The sequence below is a fragment of the Lactuca virosa genome, chromosome 8 (genome assembly GCF_052849685.1).
Source record: "Lactuca virosa cultivar CGN04683 chromosome 8, Lactuca_virosa_CGN04683_v6, whole genome shotgun sequence".
NCBI lineage: Eukaryota > Viridiplantae > Streptophyta > Magnoliopsida > Asterales > Asteraceae > Lactuca > Lactuca virosa.
The window spans coordinates 42294445-42314521 of NC_136433.1; the positions used below are offsets into that span (position 1 = coordinate 42294445).

At 32.9% G+C, this 20077-nt stretch overlaps 2 protein-coding genes and 1 non-coding gene across 3 annotated transcripts; 2 read left to right on the forward strand and 1 right to left on the reverse strand.

The window, feature by feature from the left end:
• Nucleotides 1-1709: 1709 nt before the first annotated feature.
• On the reverse strand, nt 1710-4492 carry LOC145128494 (glucan endo-1,3-beta-glucosidase 12-like). Its single transcript, XM_079063294.1, has 2 exons — nt 3084-4492; nt 1710-1883 (listed from the first exon to the last, which is right to left on the reverse strand). Exons 1-2 carry the CDS (start codon nt 4429-4431, stop codon nt 1852-1854), a joined length of 1380 nt encoding a protein of 459 aa, XP_078919420.1. The 5' UTR covers nt 4432-4492; the 3' UTR covers nt 1710-1851.
• A 6440-nt stretch (nt 4493-10932) lies between these two features.
• Nucleotides 10933-13760, forward strand: LOC145132568 (increased DNA methylation 3-like). Its single transcript, XM_079067408.1, has 3 exons — nt 10933-11155; nt 12840-13195; nt 13396-13760. The coding sequence occupies exons 2-3, from the start codon at nt 12901-12903 to the stop codon at nt 13635-13637; spliced, it is 537 nt and encodes a 178-aa protein (XP_078923534.1). The 5' UTR covers nt 10933-11155; nt 12840-12900; the 3' UTR covers nt 13638-13760.
• LOC145135143 (small nucleolar RNA snoR101) lies at nt 11491-11552 on the forward strand. Its single transcript, XR_013719622.1, has one exon. It is a non-coding gene; the product is annotated as a small nucleolar RNA snoR101 (small nucleolar RNA).
• Nucleotides 13761-20077: the final 6317 nt, after the last annotated feature.

Sequence of the window (20077 nt, forward strand, 5' to 3'; positions counted from 1 at the left end):
AAAAATCAAGTTATCATTTGCCAAACCTGGAGACATGCGTGTTTGTAAGCTTCAAAAATCGTTATATGGTCTACGTCAAGCGTCTAGAAAATGGTACAACAAGTTTATTGAAGCCTTAGTTGCCATTGGTTTTAAACACTCCAAAGCCGATCATTCTCTTTTTGTCTTCAAAACCTCATCCTTTTACATTGCTACTCTCATCTATGTTGATGATGTTTATTATCTTGGGAAATGATATGGACCGTATTGCTAAAATCAAGACTTATTTGACTCACAAATTCAACATTAAAGATTTGGGGCCATTAAAATATTTTCTAGGCGTTGAAGCGACTCGAACTCCGGATGGGTTGGTGTTGAGCCAACGCAAGTATACGTTGGACATACTAAATGATTGTGGGCTTCAGGGTTGTCGATCAAGTTCTTTTCCCATGGAGCATAACCATCGTCTTGATGATGCTGACAAAACTCCTCTTGCTGATGCCGGTCAATTTCGTCATCTTATTAGGCGTCTTTTGTATCTACATGTGACTTGACCGGACATTACTCTGGCTATCAACACTTTGAGTCAGTATGCCTCCTCTCCTAGACAATTACATTTTGATGTTGTTCTTCGAATATTGCGGTATCTCAAGGCCACACCGGGTCAATGTATTTTCCTACCTTCTAATAGAAATCTTACTCTCAAAGCATTTTGTGATTCATATTGGCTTGGTTGCCCGCTCACTCGATGTTCTAAAACTGGGTATTTCATTACGTTGGGTGGTGCAGTACCCATCTCCTGGCAATCAATGGTTGCCCGGTCGTCAGATGATGCTGAATATCGAGCTATGGCTTCTACCGTTAGTGAGATTATGTGGTTTCGTTGGCTGTTAGAAGATCTAGAAGCACCTCAATCCGGTCCTATTTCTCTTTATTGTGACAATAAGGCAGCCAGACATATTGCCAACAATCCAGTTTTTCATGAACGGATCAAACATGTTGAAATTGACTGTTTTTTTGTTCGTGAGTGTATTGAATCTGGCCAAGTTCAAACGTGTGTCATAAGCACTACTCATCAGGTTGCGGATATCTTCACCAAACCTCTTGGTACTAATAGATTTCGTTATTTGCTTAGCAAGTTGGACGTTTGTGATCTGCAAGTTCCAACTTGAGGGGGAATAAAGGAAATTAGATATCTTTCCTTACGCATATCTGAATATTGTTTCCTTATTCTAGTTTTTCTTGTTTATCAAGTCTCCTAGTTTGTTTAGGTTTCTTTTAAGTTTTAAGCCTTGTATAAATACATGCTTTGAGATTTCTTTTCAATTGAATGAATTAGCTTTTAAACTCTTTATCAGTTTCTCTAATTAATGATTGTTATATTTTATGGCAATTATAACATCGGATTGGAATTGGATGATAAGTGGATGGGGATAACTCATATTGAGTGATAACTGGATTGATTTAATTATATTTTCGTTTTTTGGATCCGTGTTGTCATTTAAGAACCGATTGATCCAATTTAGATATTAAAATTTTGGAATAGATCTCAATTACTATTAGAACTATACATCTAATGTTTTCATCGGTTTAAATTAAACCAGTTAATTTTTGCATACTCTTAAGTTTATGAAAATACGTTGTTTGTTCAATTTAACTTTTTAACGAAAAATCAAGCATATATGATACCTGATAGATAACTTATCTGCATAAAAATAAAAATATCACGATTTCAAACGACGAATCGACTAAAGGTTGAATTCAATATGTTATCAATTTTTTAATGCATAAGCTACAAATCTTAATTGCTTGAATATCGAACCATATGGCCATAATATATATAGCCTTTCATTTGCCTTCCACCCTTTCTTGCTACTGTTGGGAGTATCTGCATGTTCCATAACCTGTTTTTTTTTTTTTTCCATTGGCAAAAAAATATCAAATTACTTCAATACCCCTTGCAAAGTAATTGTAATGTCTAATGTATACAAAAATACATCAAAATCTATTCACACAATTAGCAAAAACAGATACTTTAAACGGGTTGGATAACATATTAAAACAGTTTCCGTTTGAAACAAACAATTTTAATATGTCCGGTTCCGGTTGATCCATCAACACTTCTTTTATCCATTCTTTTTATAAACAATCTTAGTAATTAGCATATAAAATGTAATTACAAAACTTATACTATTAGAATAACAATTGAATTTATCTAAGTAAAAAATGGTTTGACCTACGGGTGTCGAACGGGTAAAATTTTCGGGTTTTGGGTAGAACGGGTATTTCCTTAAGAAAATAATACCCGATACCCGACCTATATTGTAATTCGGGTTTTCAGGTTTCGGGTTTGAGGTCGGGTCGGGTAATTATCGGGTATACCCGAAAATTTCTTAAATGACACTTATTGATAATTTTTTTTCTTTATTTTTTTATTTTTACATGTTGGTTGGTTTAATAAAGAATCGGGTAGGAAAATACTCCATACAATTAACAAGTATATATAAAATAACAATACAAATCATTATAATATGTTATGTACTTTTTTAATTCCATTCCGTGCGATAGTGAGAAACTGAGAATTGTGATGACGGTTCAGGACTTCAGCTTCAGCTTCGTATTCCCTTTGAAAGTTTGCGTCGACTGTCGGGTTGTCGTTCATAAGAAGGAAACGAAGGGTTTTGTTTTATTTGAAGTGTGCGTACGTGATTGCATTGTATATTTGGTATTATTTAAAAAACGAATTCGGGTATACCCGAAAATAAATATTCATACCTAAAACCCGACATATATTATTATCGGGTTAACCTATTACCCGAATGTTCATACCCGTTACCCGTTCTACCCGACCCATTCTACCCGAATTCGGAACGGGTCGGGTGGGTAGAACGGGTTTCAAGTTTTTTCGACAGGCCTAGTTTGACCATAACAAACACAATTTTAGGGTAGCACGCCTGAGGGGCCTATGGCTCCCACTAAGGTCCGCCATTTGGTTCAACACTAAGTGAACATTATGTAAATTAAATCAAATCAAGTAAATGTTTCTTTTTAAAACAAGAATGATAATGAAAGATCAAAAATGAATAAAAGAGGGAAAAACTTACTTGGGTCACTGAAGGTGACTAGACCACTTCCTTTAAAATCACAATTCCAATAATTTCTTCCATGCATTTGATAATACGCATTCATTGCATACGATGCATGTGCATGAACCTTATTCGGCATAAAACACCCCCCATTTTCATAAACCTCCCTACAATCCACACCACCTGCCCCACAACAAAAGTCCAAAACACCCTGAACCACCCTCTCATCGGCATGTGGCTTAGCCACACACCAAACCGATGGACCCCTTTGAACCATCTTCGACCCTGGTCCGAACCCAAACTCCATTTTGGTTCCACTACAAAACTCACAACTCAAGTCCACATCATAAACCTTCGAACCATCCCCATTGAAGAGTCCAAAGTTTCTCTCACTTGCTCCTCCTTCTTTCTTGTTTTCATTAAATAAAGCAAACACAAATATGTCTATTTTGTCGTTAGGTTTCATTGGGGTTCCTTTGTTGGATTGGGCCTTGGTGATTAACCTAGTGTTGTAGGTTTTCGCATTGTCCGGCGAAGCTGCTGTTTCGTCAGGCTCGCCTTTTGACGGCCATCCGGATTCGGAAACAGTGATATGAATCGATCTGTTTCCGAATCCAAGCGACGCGATCGCTGACCTGATCGCGTCGATCTGTGCGTCTAACATGTTTGTGTAGACATATCCGCTAGGGTCGTGGACCCCGGTGGAGTTCCCGAGTAGCGCGTATTCTAGTGGGACTGTGGTAGGGTTGTCCCGGTAGGCGAAGTAAGGGTAGGCATTGACCATGAACGGTGAGCCGGTGTCGGCTAGGAAAGTAACAATGGAGGTCATTGTTGGCATGAGTGTGGTGGCAAAGGTGGAGGCAGACGGTGGAAATGAGGTGGCTAACACCGCCATGCTATGTGGGGTTGAGATCTTGATTTTCCGGTCAAGTCCACGGGTTAACAAGACTTCGTGTAGGTTTTGCATAGCTTGGATAAGGTTATTAGGGTCAAGGCTGTCGTCATCTGTGGCTAAGTATTCGTTGCCGACAGCAATGGCGACAATGGAGGTGGCGGGGATGAAAGGGGCGATACGGGCTGAGAACCAGTCCTGGGCGGCGGACTTGGTGGAGCTTATGTTAGCAACATGGTTGTTCTCGACGGCGACTATGAGGTCTATACCGGAGTTGGAGAAGGCTTGGAGGATTTGAGGGTTGGAGTCGTAGATCTTGACCTTGTCAATGAGAGTGGATTGGAGGAGTTGGGCTACTGTTTTTGGTGAAGGAAGGTTGTTTCCCAGTGTGCCATAGTTTATCCCGACGGAGGAGACGGTGGTAATTGGGCAGATGAGGTGGAGGAGGAGAGGAAGGATATAGAGTAGGGCCATTTTTTATGGAGTGAACGAAGCTAGCAAACATGTATGGAACGACCTGATGATATAACCTTTTTTTCTCACTATGGCCATTATAAAATGATAGTGAAGTTTATTGTGTTGTACAATATTTTTAAAGCTAATTACAAAACAAAGAATAGAAAGTCATATTATAAAATAATAATATTTTTAATATTCTCTCATAAAATCATTACATATTTGGAGAAAAGAGTATTTGTTAATTCATAAAATCATTTTTTTCAAACATAATATTTTAAGACCATTTCACAAGAAAAATATATTATTTTCAAATAAGAAGAATCACAAAATTAGCTAACATAAATGTGTATTTGAAATTTGAATAAACTTATATGCAATAAAATCCGTTACGGTAAAAGAAACCATCTTTATAGGGACTCTAGAGTCTAGACCACAACCATGTGTACTTAACCAATTTCATTAAACAAAAAACGTTTCCATTTAAAAGATTTTTTTTCACTAAAATTTTGGCAAATATGATGTTATAGACCATTATCGTTTATAAAAAAGCCTTTTAAATATTAATTCCAAAATTACGTTTATAGAAAATAAAACTAAGAATTTACCACAATCTATCCAAATTTGTTTTAAAGAATGGGACCTGATATCTGAAAATGTTGACAAAAAGGATCAATCTATTTCAAAAAGAAGCCATGAAAAACACTTTTTCTAGTGGAAAAGATCTTTTTGGTTCCAGCTGGTTTACTGACACATACGGAAAAGAATGACACATTTCCGTGATTTTTGTATCATATTCATACCCATCATCATCTATTCTAGCACATTCAAACAATGGTAACTTTAGCAATTATTACCTACACACGACCAACACTGTATTACCTTTGACTAAAACTTATTTCGGTATGGTACATTTTGGTTACTTTTCAGACAAAGTTGAAAAAAATGGTCTATGTGGTCCCCTCGATTTAATTGTCGACCACGATTAGGGCTCCGACGGTTGCAGCCGAAGGAGCTACGGTGGTTGGTCGGTGCATTTGTATGTCGTACGGCTTGTTGTTGCCCTCAAACATTAAGTTGTTTTCCTTCTTCTTCAAGAACTTGAGGGATAATGATATCTCATATATCATGAGTTCATGACCTCATTGGCAATCTGATCGATTATGTCAGCGGTCATAACAATTAAGGATGGTTTGAATTTTCAACAATATGCTTTGAGGTATACCCTTCTCTTTTTAGCCATAGAAGAAATTACCCCATTATGAATAATGGCTGGATGACATCTCAGTGCAGAACTTTTCATGATTAGAGCTTTATGCCCCTTTGAATTTTATTTGTTTAATGTCCCTTTGAATTTTATTTGTTGAACTTTTCATGATCAGAGTTTAAATTTCTAGTCCTAAATTGGTGGTGTTACAATATACTTTCTATAGTGACTGATGCCATTTAAGAAAGTTACTTGTTAACTTATGGTGTACGTGGGCGTCTTTGAGGGTGTGCGAGGTGAGCGGCTGCACAGAGCCCATGTTGTGGAAGGGGCCAAATTTTACATATGATTAAGTTCATAGTCTAACAATCGACAACCCGGTAATCAAAAGGATAAAAACTTATGTATTTTCCAATTCCAATAGCTAACGCTACAATTAAAAATTGCAACAACTCAAGTTTTGAAAATTTTGGCATAAAATTAAAATTGCATTTGGGCTAATTCAAATTTACGGTAAACAAGAGCTTACATCTTGTTTCATTTCAAACTTCCAAATTTACAGCAACTGCAAAGCTTGAACGACATTTTTTGTTTCTTGGTTTTCTGATTCCATTAGACTCCATCTCTCGTTTATATAGCACTCTCGCTCTGTTGGATTAACCGGTTTGAAATATCCATAAAATGAGTTTTTAGTTTCAAGGGCATTTTAGGAAAGTTACGTATTTCAGTTTTATTTTATTGTTTTATAGTTTGAGTAGGATTGTGTTTTAATTAGTATATATATTTGTAATAATTTGTTGGAGCCCCACATTTTTTTGTTTAACCTTTGGAATCAAGTAATTACTTTTTTCTTCTTTTCTTTTAGCAATCGTTTTCTTTCTTTTTGCTTCTTGTTGGTCAATCTTTGCAACACAAGAAAATTGTATCTTGTTTGTTATCTACACTTAGTATCAGAGCCTAGGGCTCGTGAAGGCGTAGGGCGGCCGGTTTGAGAGTCGGTTTCAAGAAAACTGTAGCCTTTCGCTACCGGCAGACGCAACGAGAACCATGTTTGGTTTAAGGGGGCATATATTATATTTGAGCGCGAGTTGAAGCATCTCAACTGCATCCCTGATTTCTTTTAATCGAACTTGTTCTAAGATAGAGATAGACTAACCGGAGGCACGGAATAAATGAACGGGAAGACGTCAAAGCGGGCGGCTTTGAGTTGGTTTGTTTTGTGGGTGACGGAAGACGGTAAAGGTGGTTGTGACCTTGTCTTGTTGATCGGTGGAAGAGTGCTACCGGAACAAGCTTGATTAAAGAGGTCGGGGTGGTGAAAAGAGATAATAGGATGTCATCAGTTAAAGAACGAGGTTCAATGATGTTTCAAGTTCCGGTTTTGACTCCAACGAATTATCTGGTGTGGGTAATCAAAGTCAAGGCGATTTTGGATGCATACGACACATGTGGGACGATTGAATCGAAGGCATTCGGTGGAAGAAAATCTCAGAATATGATTGATCAGCAAAGGTATGGTTGTCAAATAATGAAGGGAATAGACAAACAACACGATGTGAACATTATGACAATCGATGTTCAAATCTGGATGACTTTAGAAGTGGCAGGGGAAGAGGTCAAGGGTCTGGGAGAAGTCGAGATGGTAATAAATGTGTCCGGGATAAAAGTCACGTTAGATGTTACAAATGTGGTGAGTTTGGTCACTATAAAAACGAGCGTCCTAAATGAGAAAAGAAAGAAGCGGGTCTAATCGAAGAAGAACCGATAATATTTTGAATGAGTGGAATGATCAAACCAATTAAGGGAGTGATTGTTGGATTAATCGGTTTGAGATATCCATTAGATGAGTTTTTAGTTTCAAGGGCAATTTAGAAAAGTTATATATTTAAGTTTTATTTTATTATTTTAGAGTTTGAATAGGATTCTATTTCAATCCTTATATATAGTTGTAATGGTTTGTTGGAACCCCACGTTTTTTTGTTTAACCTTTGGAATCAAGTAATTACTTTTTTCTTCTTTTATTTTAGCCGTTGTTTTCTTTCTTTTTTGCTTGTTGGACAATCTTTGCAACACAAGAAAATTGTATCTTGTTTGTTATCTACACACTCTAATGTTTTATTGTTAACTGAAATTAAACAACTTAATATTTTATTATTCTTAATTTTTAAATCTGATGGCATCTCATTTTATATTCTGATTGTTGTCACTGATTAAGGAATGTAACACAATAACAAACAAATTCTAAATAACGCTACAAGAGTCTCGCGATTCATTTAACTATGTAAGATTATATACCGTAGTATTGTTTTTTTTGTTTTGATTGTCTTTATAATATTTATCGAGTTATCGCCGTATGAACAAATTTTTGTTTATATATAAAAATTATATTTTGGGGCCCATTTTTTTTTGCACCAGGCCATCAAAATCAACAAAACCTTGGGTGTACTTTCTATGAAGACCAATATCATCTAAGACGTTTGCTTGTCTTCTAATGCCACCACATATTAATCTATCTAGTCGTCATGTATTGAAATGGATCCATGGTATCATCATCAAGAACTTGTAGAAACATATCGTTCTCAATAGAAATGACTAAACAATCGTTTAAAACTTGATCATCCATTTTATTCCGCAACTTATTCTCTCTACACTTGTTGTAGAAACAAAAAAAAATATTTTATATAGTTATCCTATTCCATACATTAAAAACATGCTACAATCATTTTAGCTGAGGATATAATAAGACAACTTGTTGAAATATATATATATATATATATATATATATATATATATATATATATATATATATATATATATATATATATATATATAGGGTTAGTATCAAATGTGAATTATAAATATTGTGTGAATGTATGACCAACTTATAGCCATTAGATTAAAAGAATGAAATGATATGATTTTAGGGTATACACTATTAACATGGACTAGCATATATTATATAATTACTATTATTAATTATAAGGACATTTATTATATTTTATAAAGAGAGAGAAAATTAAAATTATCTAAATTTTAGGATATTAAGTAAATTAATTAATAAAAATCAAATCAAATTTAATATTTTATTCAATGCATTTAAATTAAATCATATTTTTTTTAGAACACGTCTTAATTTAAACATGTATGAACATGTAATTTGCTTCTTTCATTCTTAATGAATACATATGTACGTGTAATTTGATTTTTTCATTCTTAAAGAATACGCATGAGTTCGTTTAATATATATTTTTTTTATTCTTTTCGTTCTTAAATAAGATTTTTTTGTGAAGTAAGATTCTTGAAGAATACACATCATATATTAGATAATAACATATTGAAAATTACTTACGCCTTGAATCTTTAAGACTATGAGAATATAATCTAATCTATTCTTGACGAATATAATATTCATGGTTAAGAATCATTTTTTAAAATTAAATCTTGTTATATATCATAAGAATAGTTAAGAATCAATTATTTTTGTTTAAACTTGATGTTTGATAAAGAGAATAGTTAATTTTAATATTGTCATAAGACATTGGTGATAAATGTACATAACATTTTGATGAATATACATAACCTTCTATAATATGTTTGTTTAAGAATCTGTTTGTAACATATATTATATTCTTTATATAATATATAACAATCTTGAACAATATACAAAAATAATGATATATACTATATTTTTTAAAAATTTGTTTGTCTAAAGGCCAATATGACATACAAAATTCTACATTATTCTCCATCATTCATTGTTTTTATCACCTCCTTTTATCTTAGGACGACCAACACTACCTGAAACGTTCTTAACCATCAATACACTTTTTTACCAGCCTTTCATTCTTAAAGAATATGTTGGTTCCAGTTTTTCATTCTGAACGACTACTCTTATCATATGTTTCTCTTAGTCTTTTATTCTTAAAGAATATGAAAATGTATATCATCATCAACCAATAAACTAAATCTGCAAATCAAATTTCTCATGTTTGTCACTATTCATATACACATATTGATATAAATCTTTGTCACTATTCATATACTATATTGATATAATTTTATCATCATATTAAACAAAAACATAATACCAATCAAAATTCAATTAAATAAACAAAAATCTAAACATAATACCAATCAAAATTCAAGAATAAGTTTACATGTACTCTAAAAAAAATTATTATGGAAAACAAAATGAGTTAGCAATAAAAAACAAATAAACTTGAAAAACATAATCCATAAGTCTTTTTGTATAAATGGATATTTTAGCAAAATGAACATTTTAAACTATTTATAAATTCTTTAAGAACATGATTCTTGCTGTATCATGGAAAAAAAATTACGATTGAATGTGTTTCTTGGGATTATAATTGGAAGATAACCTAAACAATATAACATGTAATGAAAAAAAAAACAAAAATCTTACCTTGTTTAAAATGTTAGGCTTTTTTAAATCGCCTGAAAGATATTCACCGTCGAAGGAAAAATACACTACAAAGGAGTAAACAAAGATCAATGAATATGAATGAGAAAAATATGAAGATCGATGATGATGATAAAATATGTATGGATTTTATCCGGGCCTAATATATTGGAATTCCAACTTAATGATAATTGTCAAGTTTCCTTAATTATTGAATTTAATAGTTATCATTTTACTAAATAATATATATTAAAATTATTAAATGATTGGTTTAAAATTGATCATACATTCACACAATATTTAGAGTTTATATATGAACCTAACTCTCTCTCTCTGTGTCTATATATATATATATATATATATATATATATATATATATATATATATATATATATATATATATATATAGCTCTGCCACTACATCCATAATCATATGTTATGGGATTGCATTATATCATAAACAAGAAATTAAAGAAACCAAAACAAAAAAATCAAAAAATACCGAATCTGAACCAAAAGAAAACACGTAAATCGAACAGAAAAAGGCGGACAAAATGACCACGAGACCGGACTGAAAATATCGAGATCGGTCCGAAAAAAGACCGATCCGAAAAAGATTGGATAAGAAAAAGACCGATCGGGATCACTCCTAAAAAAGACTGGACCGTTCTGAGAGCAACCTCAAAAAGAACAGAGCGTTTCAAGACCGACCTAGAAGTAGTCCGAAACCAATGTATAGCTCTAACAACACCAGTTTCCTACGTAAGTAATAGAAAAGATTGGGCCAAATCTGAACAAAAATTAAATAGAGAATATTGGGCTGGGCTTTTTTTCAAACGATAAGTGTGTCTGTGTGTGGATTGTTGCCGGATCAAAAGAAATCAAATTCGCAAAGCTTTGGAAAGCGGAAACATCTTGACCTAATTTACTTTCCAGTTCCCCCCTAAAGGCCACAGCCACAGCCACGCTCCCGTCTCCTTCTTCATTCCTTCGATCCCTTGTAAATAACATCAACTGCCGGTGCTATCAGCTAGCTCGTCGTCGCCGGTGTAGCAACCTAGTTTCCGGCTCGCCGCAGATCATTCTTCTCGCCGCCGCATCCCTCTCAGCCTCAGGTAGGATTTTCATTGTGACCTTTGTTGATCTATTCTGTAAATTTCGGGCTTGCAGCCTCACAAACGTAACTGGCCAGATACATGTGAGTATGTCCCTTTGGTTTTCATTACGTATTCTGTTGACATAAACATCGAGTTTTTCGTATCAAAGTGTCTACATCATTGCATCATTGTAAATCACCTTAAACATTGAGTTAATTTTCACTCGAAGTTCACCCCACCTTAAACATTGAGTTAATTTTCACTCGAAGTTCACCCAAAATCAATGTTGATTATATTTATTGCTTGAAGTATGGCTGAAAAAGGGTATTTTGGTGAAATGTTTTGCATATGATGGCTTACACTTGATCTCTGAATAACAGGTAAGTACTGTTGACAAATTCATAGTGCTGATGCAATTTTCTTTGGGTGTTGCTATTTAGTATTTACAGCCTTTTTGCAGGGTGCAAAGTGTACAATATCCTAAAAGATTTTAGCAAATAAATTATCATGATACAATCTTCCAAGTTCATATCTATCAAGAATCAGTAATTGATGCATCATTTAATGTGGTCAAATTACTTAACTATCATTGTTGTTTGCCAAATTAGCGGTACATTTGTTTTTTTAGGTGATTAATACCTTTAGAAAGCACAAAATCAGACAAAATTTAGTATTTATGCAACCTATAATCTAAAAATAAATATTAGCTTACAAGAAAATAATTTGATACCCTTCAATGAAAGATAACCCATAAGTTGATACACAGAAGTTCATAACACAATCACATAAGAACTTTTCTTCATAAATGTTGCTTTCATAAATCATTAGTATTATTGTGAACAACAATATAACGCTCATACTCAAGTAGTCAAGTGGGTTCCTTTTAACTTCAAGAGTGATATAAATTCTTAAAACTTGAAGAAAATCTAGTTGCATTAGTTTCGTCATAGATACTAAAAAGAAAAGTGTTGGTAAATTTGTGGCAGAAGTCACAAAACCCTTAGAGATAGACTTCTAAAATCAAAACCTAGAAGTTTTACTATCAAAAATCGCTAAGGGTTTTGTGACTTCTGCCACAAATTTACCAACACTTTTCTTTTTAGTATCTATGACGAAACTAATGCAACTAGATTTTCTTCAAGTTTTAAGAATTTATATCACTCTTGAAGTTAAAAGGAACCCACTTGACTACTTGAGTATGAGCGTTATATTGTTGTTCACAATAATACTAATGATTTATGAAGACAACATTTATGAAGAAAAGTTCTTATGTGATTGTGTTATGAACTTCTGTGTATCAACTTATGGGTTATCTTTCATTGAAGGGTATCAAATTATTTTCTTGTAAGCTAATATTTATTTTTAGATTATAGGTTGCATAAATACTAAATTTTGTCTGATTTTGTGCTTTCTAGAGGTATTAATCACCTAAAAAAACAAATGTACCACTAATTTGGCAAACAACAATGATAGTTAAGTAATTTGACCACATTAGATGATGCATCAATTACTGATTCTGATAGATAAGAACTTGGAAGATTGTATCATGATAATTTATTTGCTAAAATCTTTTAGGATATTGTAATCTTAATTTCATGGTCCAAGATTCATATGTACACTCTATCTTCTTGTGTTAATTTTCATTAAATATGATAGTAACCAAAATTTATTACCATTTCATGACATGGGTACCTCACAAAAGGACACAAATCATCCGTATTCAATGCAAACCGAATAAACAATTCTTATCATCATTTCAAACAATGGTTATGAAGAAGTTTGAAGAAACAATAGCAGCAAAAGATTCAACCGAAAATGGGAATTCATCATCTTTAATGGAAGAAATTTCAAACAAAAAGCATCGAATTGAAGGACCTTTTGTGATGCCACTTATATCAATTCCTAAACTTGAAGAACAAAGTTCAAATGCATCGATAGTTTTATCTGGAACTGCTAAAAAAGGCGAAATCGGACCACCTTTAGGAACAGTGGATATCGGTGTAAACAAAAGCGCGTATTTTTTTCAAGTTGCACTACCTGGTGTCAAGAAAGATCCTGGTTTATTTTCTTATTCCTTTTACATCATAATATCAATAGCTGTATCACGTTCTGAAGCGTGATACAGCTATTTGTATCACGCTTCAGAATTCTGAAGCGTGATACAACTAATTGTATCGGGCTTCAGTTTTTGCAGAAGCCCGATACAGGTAAACTTTATGTGAGATTTACATATAAAGTTTACTATTTTGATCTCGCAGGTCAATTTAGCTGTGAGATTGAACGGGGCGGGATGGTTCATGTGAGAGGAGAAACATCAACAGGTGGGAAAACCGTAACGAGACATTCGCGGGTTTTTGAAATGAAATTTCAACAGCAATCGCCACCTGGACAGTTTTCTTTGTCTTTTAGTCTACCTGGACCTGTGGACCCCAGGCTGTTTTATCCTAATTTTAGATCAGATGGCATCTTTGAAGCTATTGTTGTGAAATGCGAAGAGTAAAGTTTGTGTGGACTATTTTACCCTTTTCAATTAAGCACTTGTATTGTACAGGGATGAAGATGATGTTTGTTGTTTGGGATAGGCTGAAGGTTGTAGCTATTTTAGTTGGACTCATGGACTGAACTGTTTTATGGATAAGAGGTTTGGCCTAAATGACATAATACCCATAACAACTTCTTACAATCTGATGCCCTGTATTAGTTTACTGCCCTGGGCTTAGGCCGGCCCTGATAGGTAGTGTCCATCTAAAAGGGGACTACCTAAAGACAATATTCATAGCGGTTTCTATGGACGGAAAAAACCAGAATCTGCATATAGCATTTGGTATCGACATGCCAAATAATGTCGAGTCTTGTACATGGTTCCTGATGAAGTTGAAGGAAGCTCTCGGAGAGGGTAGGGAAGTGTCGTTCATAACCAATATGGACAATGACAAATAATCTGCATATAGATGTTGATGAGATTTTATCGACTGCGCCAAAATATATATCCCCTATAATTTCTTAATTTATGGAAACCAATATAAGTATTAAATAGCTTTTGTAACGACTATTTAACTAATGTTAATGAAAAGTATTACCATTTTAGATAACGCTACCACTTATTTTACATAATTAAGTTTGAACTGACATTACAATATTTAAAATTAGAGTAGATTTCAAGGATAATCGAGATTGCATTTGGTTCAAACTAGCATTGTCTATATGATTTTCAAACAATTTCATGTAGGTCTCAATTAGGCTGAACCTATTATTAGTCATTTGGACTCGTTCTTTTATTTTTGCTCTTTTCCTACGTGCTTCTTCGATGATGTCCATTGTGTTTACAAATTGTGGTATATCTTTAATGTGACATCCCCTATTTTTCAGAACTGAATAAAAACTTTTCTTTATGCTTTCAAAACCATATTATATTTGTTTGCGGAAAATCTCAGTATAATAAAACATTTTGCAGAAACTGTCTTGTTTTATTAAAATATTGTGAGTAAAGATGTTATTTCTAAATACAAATCCCTAAGGATGTCATAATCAATACAATACATAAGTTACAGCATAAAGACCTAACGGTTCTGAACACTATTGTAGACTTGTCTCATTAGTTACTTGGCATCCTATTTAGTTCCAACAGTCTTAACGCTACCTATGATGCATATAGTTTGAGTGAGTCAGGTTTAGGAAAACCTGGTGAGACACATAAGGTTTTCAATCCCATAATCTTATTATGATACCAATAATCCATAATTAATAAACCTACAAAACCAACTGTTACCAACAATATATCATTTAACATAGGTATCCATAAGACAATCTACCTCGTCCTATCGATTCTCACATATTGATCCTTAAGATCTAACCTGATGGACACCCGTTATGTTATAAAATATGTCTGTGGGTTTTAAATTCACATTAACAATGTAATTCACGAGACTTTCTAGATCAATCACGTGTTGTCATCTTACTCTAGTAGATGACCATACATACCTAACTGGTTGCCTGATATAGACCCACCATTTATGGTTGTCCAAAAAAAAGAGGAATACCAGTATAGTACTTTGGTACATAACCTTTACCCTGACACACAACAATGTCATAGAACAGAGTTTTACTCTCCCCTCTAATCTAACACACACTCATGGCATAAAACTATCCAAAATTCTACTTAATTGAACAAAGCATTCCTTTCAAGTCTTAGTTTGTAACTAGACATGACTACTAAACCATAATCCATCTTAAACACAATTTTCCTGTTTATACAATACTACCACATCCAATGATCACCTCTGACCCTATACGATGATCACCTCTAGGGAAAAACCGAAAACTGCACGGACAGAACTTTAAAACCGAAAGATCTATATTAAACGTCCTTCAACATCTAATGATCACCTCTGACCCTATACGTATGGACGGAGCTTTATTAGGGCGAGGGAGGGCTGCGACCCCCCCCCCCCCCTGATTTTTTGGTTAGAAGTGGCACCTATATTTTAATTTATACATATTAGACCCAAAACTATAACATTTTGGTTGCACCCCCCCTGCTTACCAATTTTTATACATATTTGATGTGTGTGAAACGAACTAGTTTTAATCCTACTAACTTAAACACAAAGACAAACACACGAAAGGCAGTGTACCTATCGATTAGCAGTTTAGTTCAGGTAAGTAGGGTATCGAACACAGGGAACGGTAAACAATTAAAATAAATGCTAATATTATCTAATTAAAACAATTAATAAACGTAGGGGGTTTCTCTAGTTTTGCAAGATTAGAAACTTAAACAATCAATTAACACTTAAACAAAGACAATTAACAACTAAGAAGAACAAGAAAAGACAACTAGATTCAATGATAAAAGAGACTTCTGTTCAGATTCGATTCACTTATTCTTATGGTTGATTTCGTGGCAAGTGCAATGGATCAATATGTCAATGGTTACCGATTCCTAATGTGATTGGGTTCTTGTTCACTATTACCAATCCTTTAGTAGATAAGTTAATTCAAACAGTGGCCAGTTGATTAAACTAACAAGTTTCCTAGTGTTCAGTTCATATCAAGTAAGACTTGTAATAATAGCTAATCAAATTTGTTCAATTCAATCAACTCATATGTGGTTGTTCATCACACATGCTCACACATTGATTTACATATTTTCTAGTTAACCCTAGTTTCATGTTCACTATTCCTAGGCATACAATCTTGTAGTCACAAAACTATATGAATCAAGTAATCAAGAAGATGTTCATGCAACTCAATAACTTACTTAATAACATAAAACATTTATCATCAATACATGAGGATCTTTAACAAGCTTAACAAGATGAATAACCAAATTAATATTAATCCAACCACTCAATCAAACCATGTTCATAAGATTATCTCATCCAAACAGAAGTAAAAAACTTTTAGCTCATATCTACAAGTAATAATCTAAAATCAAAATCTAATGATTCAAACATGGTTCAAAACAAAGATTAAGAAAAGAAGAATGATTATTTGTCTTTGATTCTCTTCTAAATTGTCTCTTATGTTGCAATCTCGAAAAATAGCAGCTCCAAGAACCCTTCTGGTCTTCAAAAGTCGCAGCTAGCCTCCAGCAAAAAGTTAGGGTTCGAATGAGAAGTGTTTCTATATATAAATTCTGAAAACAGGGCCAACTCGACGACTTTTCACCACAAACTCGTCGAGTTTTTTCGATAATCCGCGTATACAGCGTGTACGACAAGGCATCTTCGAATCTGGAACATTCTAACAAACTCGTCGAGTTTGTGCTAAAAACTCGTCGAGTTTCTTTTGGAATCAACGTTTTCTCAAAACACGAAAGTCGTCCGAAATTGTGTCTAGTTTTCATAACATTTTGAATCTCGTCAATCTGAGTTACGGTTCATGAGATATGGCCAAAACACTGACGAGGGGTCAAGCTGTCCAACAACATCCTTCTTTCTTCAATCTTCAATCTCCAAGCTTCCAATCACTCAATCCTCTTCCTTTTTCACCCGAGCATGTCTTTTATTGTTGAAATTGAAATATTAAGCTAATTAAGTACCTTTTGTTCATTAAATGAGATAAAATCAACATAAAATATTAAGATAATGCATGGATTTTATAACTAGATATGCCCATATCAATATTATATTTTTGGCCCCTCCAAATCAAATGTTGAAGCTCCACCCCTAACTATACGATGCCTAGTGTGGTGAAGCAGACTGTATCGGCTAGAGAAATAAAGTTGACATTTTAGGGAGTCTGTCGTTCGACTTCGAGCAAAAGGAGAGTATGTGCTAGCAAAAAATAAAGACAAGAAGAGAAAGATAATCTAGACAAAAAAAAACGTCGCATATAAGGCTAGCCGTCAACAAATTTTTTTAGCAAATGTATGTAGGATGTAAATGGAAAACAATCATAAATTAACCGAGAAAAAATAAATTATGATGTTAGATTTAAGAATGACATAACCAAAAGAACCTTATTAGTAGTGTTTGTTTGTGTACTAATCTTATGCAACAATCTTTTCCACTAATAAACACTAAGGCTGTGTTTGGCGCGCCACAGCTAGCTGATAAGCTAGCTTATTTTTCGAGCTTTTTTATGTTGTCGTGTTTGGTAAGCCAAAAAGTAGCTTATAAGCTAGCTTTTTGAAAAACTAATTAGACTAGCTTTTTACGAGCTTTTTTAAAATTTTCCAAATACACACTTTAATTAATTGTAGAAACACATACTCTTACATGTCCTTTTATGTAATTTTATATATTTCAGCTAGCTTTTCAGCTAGTTTTACCAAACGTTATTTTTTATTAGCTAGCTTTTCAGCTATCAGCTAACTTTTTATTTAACAGCTAGCTTTTCAGCTATCAACTAGTTTTTCAGCAAACAACTAGCTTTTCAGCTAGTACGTCAAACATAACCTAATAAGATCTAAACATTTTTTATAAGTAACAAATCTCCATATATTTAATAATAATTAAAAGTAAAAAAAAAAAAAAGTTAAAGTTTTGAAAGCCGCTATACAACCCTATAGGTATGCTTTGGTTAAAACATGGACATGCCCAAAAAAACCTAGGTGAAGCCCGGACACAACCCTAGAAACATGCACGATGGAAGCCTATGGGGCTACACATGTGGTCCGTTGACCGGTATCATGCTCACCCCAAAGCGAGTCCGGGCACTATGTGCATCTTTACTACAATCGACTATTGATGTCATCAAGTGTGATTGACTGTAAGACCATCTTCAATTTATTTTCATTTTCTTCTTAAAAATGGAGTAAATAATGTTTTATCTTCAACCTTATTTTATTTTTTACTTAATTTTTACACTAAAAAAATATATTTTTAAGTATATTTTCATTTGCAACTTATATATATTGTCAAATACATACTTTCTACTAATTAGTTTTTAGCATATATATATATATATATATATATATATATATATATATATATATATATATATATATATATATATATATATATATATATATATATATATAACAAATTAATACATAAATGAAAATAATTCTACTCAAATTCAAATGATAAACCAAACCCATTTTTTTTTATTTACTTTCATTTCAATCTTAAATGAATAGATCACTTTGGGCATATTTTGGGCATTATAGACCAATCATTTTTTGATTTACTTTCATTTTAATCTTAAATGAATAGACCAATCATTTTCTATATATATATATATATATATATATATATATATACTAACGAGTCTAGATTTGAAAACCACATAGTTCATTAATTTCTATATATATTCAAAGATTTTTATTGGTAAGGTAGGTCCTAAATATTTTTTAAGGTAGGACCCTAAAAAACTTTTATAGAAATTTTAAATAGATTAAAAAAATTAGGTGAGTCCACCTTCCTTACACATAGCCTCGCCACTATATATATATATATATATATATATATATATATATATATATATATATATATATATATATATATATATATATATATATATATATATATATATATATATACGGCATATACATTACAGTCTCACTTAAACTTAGATACTAAATCTCTAAAATATGTTGTTTTAACATAGCAAATATACCCAATTTGGTTTTCACTTGTTAAATATATCATCACCGATAACATTTCTTTCCTCCATTATCGTTTTACCATCCGTATTTTCTTTCATTCATTATCGTTTATTACTTTACCATAGTGAACATTACTTTTTTTAATTGTCACGAAGGTTGAAGATAATCAATATTCTTGTTTCTTATCAAAACTATTATGTCGATCTTGAATCTACATCTTCAAGTGTTAATCGTGAGTCCTCTAACCGCAATCTTTATATAGTAAAACGACATATTTTAACGAGGTTTAGTACCTAAGCTTAGGTTGGGCTGTAATGTATATTCACTTTTCCATATATATATATATATATATATATATATATATATATATATATATATATATATATATATATATATATATATATATATATATATATATATATATAGGAGTAGGATCAAATGAGAACACCTAAAAGGTTGAGAACGCGAGAACAGATCTGGACCATCTAATATTTAAGATGTGTGGCTATAATTAATTGTTATTTTTCTAATTATTAATACATTTAATTTTAATTTTTAAATTAAATAAAATTATAAAGGCTATTAAGGTAAATAAGCATTACCCTAATTTTGTAAACTCTTATAATTACTCTCTGTCTCTCTATGTTTTGACGAATCTCGTAGAGCTTTAAATTGATGAAACAGAAGCGACCTCCTTCAACTCGATCATCATCAGACATCGCCGTGTGTAAATCGGTAGTCTTCTTCCCTAATTTTCCATAATAAACGAACACAACTCATTTCGATCGACTCAAAACTACTCGTGAAACACAACATGAGCTTTGAATCCAAAATGCAATTAACTCCGAGCAGACCTTAGTTCCAAGCACACAGTTTCGAATGTCAGG

Excerpts from the sequence above, each read along its gene's own strand:
- LOC145128494 (XM_079063294.1), bottom strand. The coding sequence starts at position 4,431 with ATGGCCCTACTCTATATCCTTCCTCTCCTCCTCCACCTCATCTGCCCA. Across the intron at positions 1,884-3,083 it reads AGTCACCTTCAGTGACCCAA|GTTATGGAACATGCAGATAC; the intron begins GTAAGTTTTTCC and ends AAAAAAAAACAG.
- LOC145132568 (XM_079067408.1), top strand. The coding sequence starts at position 12,901 with ATGGTTATGAAGAAGTTTGAAGAAACAATAGCAGCAAAAGATTCAACC. Across the intron at positions 13,196-13,395 it reads TGGTGTCAAGAAAGATCCTG|GTCAATTTAGCTGTGAGATT; the intron begins GTTTATTTTCTT and ends TTGATCTCGCAG.